Here is an 11248-nt window from a genome sequence, read left to right on the forward strand (position 1 = left end):
GGTGTTTGACGACGGCCGCTCCTAAGCAGTTCCTCTGGGGTGAATCCCTGGCGGGGCGGGGGGTCCCACGACGTGAATGTCGAGCGGCCGCCCCAGCTTACTTCCCCTTCGGCAAGCCGTGGGAGTCCCGTCGCTGCGGCGGCTCTCCGCTAGCGTGGTGCCAGGTGCCGAGTGGCGTCCGTGTCTTCTTCGGTGAAGTGTCCTTTAAAGCCCTTGCCCGCTTTTGAGTTGCAGCGTCTCGCCTCCCCGTCTGTGCAGAGCCCGCTCTGTGGAGATGGTGGCCTTTGCACAAGCAGATTTTCTCATTTTAATGGATTTTGTGTCGTTTTACCTCCTACGTTTAGGTCTGGGATCCATTTTGAGGTAATTTTCTTTTCGGTCTGAGGGTTAGGTCGAGGACTGTCTGTGTGCACGTTGATACCGTTATTCCGGCACGTGCTGGAGGATCGTCCTCGGACCGATGTCAGAAGTCACTCCGCAACGTGCGTGTATGTCTGGATTCTCCTTCTGTTCTGCTGACCAGGCAGCATGGGGGAGATCACAGCTTCGTATCAGGAGTGGGGATGCTCCGGTTTTTTCCTGCCTTCAGATTATCTGGCTGTTCTAGTTCCTCTGTCTTTGGACATAAATTTTAGAATCTTGCTGGTTGGTTGGTTGGGACGTGGGAGGAACCGGGAGGTACAGCGTCCGACTGGTTTGGAAAACGGTCTGGCCGTTCTTACCCACAGTTCCACATAAAACTTTCCTGCCACCGATACTCATTGTAGCCTGAAAGTGGAAATAACCCAAATGTCAATGACTTAATGAACGGGTAAATAAAATATGGTATATCCATAAATGGGCTTATTTGGCAGTAAAGGACTAAAAGACTGCCAAGTGCTGCAGTGTGGATGAGCCTCTGTCCCCTCCTTGTAGGGCCCTATTTACATGGGGTGTCCAGAGCCGCAGAACCATTGAGGCAGAAAACAAATTAGTGGTTGCCTGGGGCTGGGGGTGTGGTGGGGAGGGGCGGGGCGGGGGGGGGGTTTGGGGGTGACGGAAACACGAATTACGGAGTGGTGGTCGTTGCATTCTGTGAATATATTCTAAACCGTTGAATTGTACATTTTCAGAGGATAAATTTTATGGTATGTGAGTTACATTTCAGTGAAGCTATCATAAAGGTTTTAGGCAAGGATTGACATCTTGGCCACGTAACTGTAACTATGTTTGAATTTAGCTGCATCGAACCTTCCCATCTGGGAACTTGCATGTCCTTTCATGTGTTTCTGTCTCTTAAATGTGTTGTAACTATCAGCGTTCAGATCCTAAAAACATGTTAGGTTGATACCTAAACATTTCATTTTTCAGGGAGCTGTTGTAAAAGGTACTTTTCAAACCTTTTGTTCTCCAGTTGTTCGTGGCTCGTGTGTAGAAACACGGTCCACGTTCACAGGTTCACCTTGTGCTGTGACCCTTGCTAACCTTGCTTTTTAACCCGATGAGCCCTTCTTTGGGATTTTCTACAGACACAGTTATATCATCTGTGAATAGGGTTTTCTTTTCTTTCCAGTATGAATACCTTTGATTTCCGTTTCTTGCCTCTTGCACAGGCTGGACTTCCTGGACGTGGTTGGGCAGGCCGGGTTCCCAGTCCGAGGGCCGGGCCGGAGCTTCCGTCTGTCAGGTGCTCGTGCGAAGGCCCTGGGGCTGAGGTTCCCTTCCCAGTCTTAGTTTGCGAAGACTTTCTATCATGAATGGATGTTTGAGTTTGTTATGATTTTTCTTCACCTATTGATAAGGTGATGCGCTTTTTCTTGTTTACTCAGCTAACATGGTGTATTAGGTTGATTTTTGGTTGTGGACTCTATGTTGTGTGCCAGGGAAAGCCCCGGGCAGTCATGATGTCTTACCATTTTTACGTATTGTTGGATTCAATTTGCCCGTATTTTGTTGAGCATTTTTGCCTCTGGGTTCATGAAGGATGTTAATCTGGAGGGGTTTTTTGTATTGTCTAGTTTTGGCCTCATAAAATGAGTTGGGACATGTTCCTTCCTCTTCTTAATTTCTGGAAGAGGTTTCCTAGAGCTAGTATTTATTTTTTCCTTAAATATTTATTAAAATTCACCAGTGAAACCACCTGGGTCTTTTGGGAAAGGTTTTTAGTGATGGACTTGGCATTCCTGGTGTTGGTGGAGGGTCCCACGAAGGTCGTTCAGATCTCCTGTAGCCTTGACCTGCTTCCTCCTTGTCCTCGGTCACCGTGAGGGGGGATGTTGACATCTCTAAGTAGAACAGTGAATTTGTCTTCACGCTCCGTCCAGCTTTGCTTTGTCTGTTTTGAAGCTCTGTTGGTAGGTAAGGTAAAGGGACCTCTGTACTTGGAAAGTAGGGTCCAACCACCAAGCCGACCCAGGACTTGCATTCCTTGATGTAAGAAGTTACAATGGCTCCACGTTTTAATCTTGACAAAAGCTGCCGTTAGCACCGTTCACAGTACTATCTGCTTCTCTGGGACTTGTTGGAAGCGTTTGGAGGCCCCTTGCTGAAGGCGTCTTATTGTGCCTGTGATTAAAGCCCTGCCACCATTACAACACTTTCATCCTTTCTGTGGAAGTTAACGAGGAAATCAGGGAATAGATTATTTTATTGAAGACTAACTGACACGCAAAACTGTACTAGTTTCCGGTGTACAACATGGTGATTCAACACTTGCATCCGTCCCGAAACCGTGGCCACCGTGGGCCTAGTTCCCGTGTGTCACCGCACAGAGTTGTCACGGTTTCCTGACTGCCCCTTCTGCGGCGGCGTCCTAATGCCTGGGTGTTGGCACCTCTTCATCCCCTTGGTCTATTTTGTCTGCCCCCCAGCCCCCCCCCCCCCCGACCACCAGCCAGTTTGTTCTGTGTTTCTGTGAGTCTGTTTTGTTCATTTGTTTGGTTTGGTTTTTTAGATTCCGCATATAAGGGCGATGACATGGTATCAGTCTGTTTCTGTCTGACTTCTTTCACTTAGTGTAATACCCTCGAGGTCCATCCATGTTGTCAGAAATGGCAAGATTTCATTCTTTAATGACTGAGTAGTATTCCATTGTACATATGGACCACATCTTCTTTATCCATTCATCTGTCATCGGACATCTGGGCTCTTTCCACAGTTTGGCTACTGTACATAATGCTGCAGTAAACATCAGGGTGCTTGTATCCCTTTGAATCTGTATTTCAATTTTCTTTGGGGTAAATACTCAGGAGTGCAATTGCTGGATCATATGGTAGCTCTATTTTCAACTTTTTGAGGAACCTCCATACTGTTTTCCAAAGTGGCTGCACCAGCTTGCATTCCCACCAACAGTGTAGGAGGGTTCCCCTTTCTCCGCATCCCCGCCAACATCTGTCGTTTCCTGACTTGTTAATTTTAGCCATTCTGACTGGTGTGAGGTGGGATCTCATTGAGGTTTTGATTTGGATTTCCCTGATGCCGAGCGATGTTGAGCATTTTTTCAGATGTCTTTTGGCCATTTCTGTGTATTTTTTGGAAAAATGTCCAGGTTTTCTGCTCATTGGATTGTTTTTTATATTGAGCTGTATATGAGTTTTTAAATGTATTTTGGATGTTCATTCTCTGTTGAATGTATTATTTGTTGATGGTTTACTGTATAAAAGTTTTTTAGTTTGATGTAGTCCCGCTTGTTAATTTCTGCTTTCATTATAGGAAATAAGTATTTATTTATTTTTAAAGATTTTATTTATTTGAGAGAGCGAGCACGAATGGGGGGAAGGGCAGAAGCAGAGGGAGAAGCAGACTCCACACTGAGCAGGGCGCCCAATGTGGGACTCAGTCCCAGGACCCTGATGAGATCACGACCTGAGTTGAAGGCAGACGCTTCACTGACTGAGCCCCCCAGGCGCCCCTGAAAAATAAATATTTTTAATGAGTAAATCACAGGCTGGGAGTGAGCTGGTAGAACATGGTGAAACCAAGGAGACTTTGATTCCTAGAGAACCTCTTTCCACAATTGACCAGGCTGTGTTTTAGGACCAGGAAAACAAACATCTAGTCTTTTCCCCCTTCCTCACCAGGGGTCCTGTGAGAGCCCTTCGACAGGGTCACCTCAGTCACAGGCCCCTCCTCTCTGCCGTGCCCTGGAGCTGGGGGCTGGTGCGGCCAGGCTGCTTTTGATTCCTGTTCTAGACTGCAGGAACGAGGTCACCGTGCACGTGGCCAAAGTGCTCAGAGCTCCCTCTGGTCATCCGGTATGAGCAGCCCCTTTGCTGTCCTCACTGTGGGATCCTTCTCCTCTGTAAATGGGTCCCCACTGGAGCTCTGGGCGCTCTCCACACACCGTGGTATCCAGGCCACGCCACGTATGTTTGGATGTGCTGCCTGGTCATGACAGCTCCTCAGTGTCCGCGGCGCCCACGTGGGGCCCTTGCTGAGGTTTCCAGGAGTGTGATTTGTTGGTGCTGCCGTAGAACCAGGGACTCAGACCTGTCAGGAGTTAGCCTTTCTAGGACCAGAGACTGTGCGGGTGTTCAGCAGGCTTAATGCTTTGAATTCGGTGTTCTTTCACAAATATTTGGGGTTTGTTTTTGATAAAAACGTACCTTTTGTGCAGTCATACTTCAGTAATTGGTATGCAGTAACCACGCGTGAATATTAATTATCTGATTGATAACACCACGTTAACAGCTGGGGCATCTGAAAAGATGCCGAAGACGGACCCAGGATGGCCCATGTTGTGGCATTCGGGAGACGTGCCCCAGCCCCCTCCCACGTCCTGGGGGAGCAGCCGAGGAAGAAACGAGCTGTGTGAACGTGACCCTGACCCTGGGGTGGGGGTGGCGACTCCGACCTCGGCCGTTTTTCTCAAGATGTTCTTCTGTTGGAGCAACTGTGTAGACGGTGTCATCTGTGGTTTGTTACAGAGACCGGACAAGTCTGCGTGGAAGCAAGATGGGGCAGTCTCTCAGAGCTCAGCAGGACAGCCAGACCCAGCAGTGCCCGCGCCGGCCGCACGCGAGGAGGGAAACACCTGCGGCGTGCACGTAAGCGCGGGCCTGGGGGCTGCGCTGGGCGTGTACAGTGTCACCCACTGAGTGCCCTTTATCTGTTCTCAAGACTTTATATTTCTAGGGGTGCCCGGTTGCCTCTTGATCTCGGCTCAGGTCATGACCTCAGGGTCCTGGGGTTGAGCCCCGTGTTAGGCTCTGTGCTCAGCAGGGAGTCTGCTTGGGATTCTCTCCCTCTGCCTCTCCCCCTGCACGCTCGCTCACACTTTCTTAAAAAAAAAAACAAGCACTTTATATTTCTAGAGCAGCTTAAGGTTCACAGCAGAACTGAGGGGAAGGTACAGAGAGTTCCCATGTATTCCTTGTTCCCCCAGTGCTGACAGCCCACACCTGAGTGAGCCTGCACTGGCAGGTGGTCATCACCCAGAGTCCACAGGCTACGTCAGGGCTCACGCTCGGTGGTGTGCGTTCCGTGAGGCTGACAAAGGTGTAACAGTCGGTACTTCTAAGAATCCTGGTCTGTTCATTGCAGCTGCGAAAGCATTCTCGTGCTGGTGGGGTTCTCCTTCGCCTGAGCATAGTTGCCAACACGTGTATCCGCGTGTGTCTGTCAGCAGTGGGGAGACGTCGAGCCGTCTCAGATTAGAGCAGTAAAGTGAATACACTTCCATCTGAAACCCACTGTCGTTCCGTCCAGGTGTCTTGTGTCTGTGCTCACAAGTTAAGGGTGTCAGGCTTGGAGGTACCTCATATTAGGTAACCGTCTCCACAGCCTGAAAACACCCCAGACCGGGGATTTGCTGGTCATTGTGTTGGCCCCTGGGGTGCGGGAAAATGCGTGTTAGAATATTAGGACATAAGGATACGCCTCTGTGTATGGGCCTGGGGATGAGACCCCGTCCCGCCCCGGGTGTGCCCCTCACCTAGTGGTCAGATTCACGGGGCCTTTGAGGGTTCCTCTGATGCTTGGAAAGCATGTCTGGTCTGCCTTTTGTCCAAGTCTGCCCGGCGAGGCTGTCCCTGGTGACAGAGGTCACGCAGGGCTTACTGCTGTAAACAGTCTGCTGAAGGGAGAAACGGTCTGCATCTTTTTAGTTTAATTTTTTTAAAGATGTATTTATTTATTTATTTAAGTCCTCTCTACAGCCCATGTGGGGCTTGAACTCGCGACCCTGAGATCCAGAGTCGCAGGCGCCCCTGTCCGGTTCTTCTTAAAGCCCAGTGGTACGAACGTGCTATGCATCTGTCAGCAAGATGTCTTTGTTCCAGGATTGTTTAACTTTTTTTTTTCTTTCAGATGGAGAAATTGTACCTGCATTATTTGAGAGCAGAAAGCTTCAGAAAAGCTCTGATTTATCAAAAGAAGTATCTTTTACTATTGATTGGTGGATTCCAGGACTCTGAACAAGAAACGCTCTCCATGATCGCCCATTTGGGAGTATTTCCTTCCAAAGCAGATAAGAAAATTACCACATCTCGCCCTTTTACGAAGTTTCGGACTGCCGTCAGGGTGGTGATCGCGATATTAAGGTACGCTGAGGCCCCCGCCGCCGAATCTTCGTGAGTGGGAGGCATGCTGGGTATTCGGGGCTGTCTCCCTCTACGATGGCGCTCCCTTTTGAGCTACGCTTGCCTCCGAGAGACCATGTTGCACAGAACTGTCACCCAGCTTCTGAAACTAAGGTTGAGGGATGCCTGCTCATCACAAAACAATACCTTGCCCCTTACGGGCTTCGTGCCAGGATTCCTTCTGACGACAGGCACGTCTGACGGAGTTTGAAACTGCATTTCACGGCTTCACACTCCAGTTGCCTGTATTTTAGTGAAATGTGCGCTCCATGAAAGGGGCCAGGCCCACCGGGCCACGTCACCCGCGTGGGGTGGTGGCCGCATGTGCTGCTCTCATCCTGGCCACGAGCCCTCTCCCTGGAGGAGGGCAGGGCGTGGAGGTCCCGCTGGCCCCAGGCACCGCTCAGTGTCCTAGGCGTTGTTGACACGGGGTGTCGTTTTGGGGGCAGGAATGTGAGTCCCTGAAATTTCGACCTGTTCAGAATTAACAGTGCTGAAAATCCGTTTTACGTTATAATTTTAAGATTTGCTGAATCTCCACAAATGTTTGTCCCACTAAGAATTGTTAGCTCTGTCTGCCATCCGATGCCCGCGAGGTGCCTTCCTCAGACCCCACCCGTCGGCTGTCTCCCTCACTCCTCCCGGCCCTGCCCCTGCAGAGACCCAGCACCGGCCAGTCCGGTCCAGCAGAGGTGGGAGGCTGCCTGGCCTCCTCGCTCTCCTGCTCTCGGCCCTCAGCCTCAGGGCACGTCGTCCCCTCGCCTCTGAGTTCTGACCGCAGACCACCCACCCACCACCTGTCTGTCCATCCATCCGTCCAGTCTGCATGTTTGGAGAGAACGCCCTGTGCCAGGAAACCTGGCAGATGTGATGTGGGGCAGGGGACCCGGCCCAGGCCCTGCCTTCAGCCTTCCTGTCAAGGGGCGGAGCAGTTTCAGCAGCTGCGGTTTGGATGCGAGTCAGAACGTGCCTTCCAGGAGGGTGCGCGGTCAGAGAGGCGGCGGTGCCTCGAAGGAGCTGCTGACAGGAAGGCCGTCTCTGAAGGGCGTCCGCCAAGCCACGGAGGCGCCGTCCCAGGAGGAGCCAGGGAGCCCTGCAGCGCAGCACCTCTGGGCACTGGCCCCTGGCGCTCCTCACCCTGACACCCCTGCTCCCTGTGTGACCAAGGACACCTGGGAGCAGGGCCGCTATCTTGCTCCTTTTGCCCGGAGCCGTCGAGTGGCCCCAGCGGCGGTAGGGAGCGGGTGTTGCAGACTTTGAACCGGGGTCTCTGGGGCCCCGGGTTGGTGGGCGTCAGGGCGGCGCCGTGGCCAGGAAGGTGCTGGTCGGCAGGGGCGCCACGGTCACCGCAGACGGGGGCCCACCCGAGTCTGACCCCGGGTGTCGGTCACGTCTGGATCTTCACCACTCTTTTCACAACTGTTTTGCTCTAGTTTCCAATGTTTTGTGTCCTTTGTTTTCTTTGTAGATTACGTTTCTTGGTTAAGAAGTGGCAAGAGGTAAATCGGAAAGGAGCCGTGGTGGCAGGCCGAGCGCCCCGTCCAGGTGGGCCCAGTGGGAGCCCCATAAAGCACACCGGAAACCGTACACTCAGCTAGCGGGGCCGTCGGCGAGGCCAGGTGGCTTCTGAGGGAAGGTGGCTTCGATGTTGGGAAGCGCAGAGAAGACCGGTTAACGGTTGAAACAACGTAGAAATGCCAGAGATATAGACGAGTAACTCACTTAATAAAAGGTCCGCTTCATGGCTGCGTCTCTCCTTTGGGAGCTCCACTACCCGCGCTCCGCCCAAGAGTGGCCTTCGTGGGGCCCTGCCCCACGTGTAAATGTGCACAGAGAACTCTCCACTCGCAGGGGCGCGGCCCCCAGTCCTGCGGGGCTTCAGGCGTCTGGAGGGGAGGCAGCCAGCCTTCGGCAGCTGGGCGACCCCGGCCACCGATTAGCTTTGGTTCCCACGTGTGGTTACTTCGGCCTCCAGGCCTTTAGGAGGGTTGTTCCCACACCAGGCACACCTGGTGGTCTCAGGGTTCTGCTTCTCCCTCCTCCAGAGCCCCCTCCTCAAATCCTGGGGTCGGGGGAGCACCCCGCTGGCTCCCCAAGGTCACGGGGTGCTCCCCTGGGGGCGCTGCCGTATGGATGCGGGGGTCAGGTCAGCCCTGCAGGGGCAGAATCCAGGTGATCAAAACTCAGGTTTCTTCTAGAGCTTTTTAAAACATAATTTTTATAAACCAGGTATTTTACACTTGATCTTAGCCAAAAGGCCAAGAAGCGACATATAAACCGGGTATTTTAAAAATGCTTTGAAATTGCCACACAGACTCTTAAAGGTTTGTAAATTTTAAGTTTTGGTGGAGGGGCCTTTCTACCAAAGGCATCCATGTCTCTTTTCCTCATCCCTTTGTTGTTCAGCGGTTGCGGGGGAAGGATTCCCGGCACCACGGCAGCAGCCTGCACCCAAAACCAGCACCTCCCCGCCAGCCCGGGACGCGTCCTCCAGCCACGCCAGGGACCGCGGGCCCAAGGCCTCCCCGTGCAGGAGGGAGAGGTGAGTGTGCTTCCAGGCTGCGTTTGCACGGTGGGCGGGCCTGCAGGCAGGCCGCTGGGCCCCTACTCAGACGTGTGTGTGCTCACCAGGGCCTTGGTGGGCTTGACTTGATCTCTTTTCTGTGGGATTCGGGGTGTTTTGCACACATGAGGTCATCTCTCTACTTACTACTCAGTTGGCAATTGAGATGTTACAGCAACCACGTTAAACATCCGTAGGTTACTTGTGGGGAAAAAACCCTTTCAGTTAAAAGAATGAGAGGCCTTGTGGTTGGATGGTGGAATGCAAGTTTGTTTCAACGTTACAGTGAACTGTGTTCCCTGATGGCCGGAGCGGGCTGAGCCGTGACTGTGTGGACGTCCCGCGGCCGCGGCGGGGTGAGGGGGTGCGGCTGCGGCTGCGACTTCTCCTCCGGGTGTTACCGTGAAAGATGGGCCTTGGGTTTCATCTCTGCAGAGTGAACCACGTGAACCTCCTCCTCAGGCGCTGGGATGAGGGACTCTGGTTACGAGTCCTTTATTTCGTTCTTTCAGCCATGATTTTTCCAAGATTTGTAACATAGGACAGTTCAGTTCATGTCTTCGCGGGTGTTTGTCCCCACGTCCAGAACCTTCGGCCTCTCTGAGTGTGCTTCCCAGCGTGTGCTCCGTGCTTAGGGTGGTAGCCCCATCCCCGATGGGTGCCGTGGACGGGGAGGACGCGCCGGCGTGTGCGCCTTCAGCCCTTGCCCCTGGTTGACGGTGGCATCTCTGTGCACGCTGCGCTTGTGAGCACAGCGGTCTCTGGCAGGAGAGACGGGACGGGACGTAGGGACGAGCGCCGCTGTGGGGCCAGGCGGCAGCCAGCCGTGTGCGGCTGACTTGGGATCTCCTGCGCTGATGGTGTTCCACCGACGTGTGGGATTCCTCAGGGAGATGTGTTTCGGAAGTGCTGGCTTTGGCCTGGCCTCAAGCAAGGCAGGGAGTGCACATGAGTCCGTGGGGCCCCGGGTGCCCAGGTCTGTGTGGGGGAGGCGGGGACTCTTGGCCGGTGGCTGTGGCAACCCTGGTGTCTGGGTTGGTGATGGTTATGGAAAGAGTCCGTGCCAGCCAAGGCCTCTTTTACGTGGGTGGTACAAGGATCAGTAAGACGTGTGCCTACCCTGAAGAGAACGTGAAGGACACAAAGCAGAGGACCGGGAGGAAAGGTGCTGCGTAGAGACTGGATCCGGTGGGTTGTGCCCCAAGTGAAGGGGACAGTTTGGGATGATCAGAGAAAGGCCAGTGGGTAGTGGGGTCACCCTTAGGGCACCGAGGGGTGGGTCTGAGGGACAGGGCTCCATAATGCGGTTGGGGTAATGCATTTATACTTGAAAATTTCGTGAATGAAGTAACATGTTATTGGGGCACCTGGGTGGCTTAGTCGGTTAGATGTCTGACTCTTGATTTCTGCTCAGGTCATGATCTCAGGGTCGTGAGATTGAGCCCTGCCTCAGATTCCACGCTCAGCACAGAGTCTGCTTGAGATTCTCTCTCTCCGTCTTCCCCTCCCCCGGTGTGCCCACCCTCGTGTGCACACACTCTTTCTCTCTTAAATAAATAAATCTTTTTTTTTTAAGATTTTATTTATTTATTTAATTGACAGAGAAAGAGAGAGAGAGACAGCGAGAGAGGGAACACAAGCAGGGGGAGTGGGAGAGGGAGAAGCAGGCTTCCCGCCGAGCAGGGAGCCCGATGCGGGGCTCGATCCCAGGGCCCTGGGATCATGACCTGAGCCGAAGGCAGACGCTTAACAACTGAGCCACCCAGGCGCCCCAATAAATAAATCTTTTTATTTTTATTTTTTTTATTTTTTATTTTTTTAAAGATTTTATTTATTTATTTGAGAGAGAGAATGAGATAGAGCATGAGAAGGGGGAGGGTCAGAGGGAGAAGCAGACTCCCTGCCGAGCAGGGAGCCCGATGCGGGACTCGATCCCGGGACTCCAGGATCATGACCTGAGCCGAAGGCAGTCGCCCAACCAACTGAGCCACCCAGGCGCTCAATCTTTTTAAATAATAAAATAATATACAATAGTTTTTACTCATTTTAACTCTGAGACATTTTATAGAAGTTGGTTTTTGTTTTCCTTTTTTTTTTAATTTTATTATGTTATGTTAATCACCATATA

At 52.4% G+C, this 11248-nt stretch overlaps 1 protein-coding gene across 1 annotated transcript in view; it reads left to right on the forward strand.

The window, feature by feature from the left end:
- PCNT (pericentrin) overlaps positions 1-11248 on the forward strand; it is a 121941-nt gene that overhangs the window by 108651 nt on the left and 2042 nt on the right. The window contains 5 exon segments of the mRNA XM_081821038.1: positions 4626-5024; positions 6286-6518; positions 8026-8102; positions 8964-9099; positions 9189-9195. Coding sequence (XP_081677164.1) covers positions 4626-5024; positions 6286-6518; positions 8026-8102; positions 8964-9099; positions 9189-9195 — 852 coding nt within the window.

Source organism: Leptonychotes weddellii, chromosome 1, assembly GCF_054177405.1.
Source record: "Leptonychotes weddellii isolate Sample4059 chromosome 1, ASM5417740v2, whole genome shotgun sequence".
Classification (NCBI taxonomy): domain Eukaryota; kingdom Metazoa; phylum Chordata; class Mammalia; order Carnivora; family Phocidae; genus Leptonychotes; species Leptonychotes weddellii.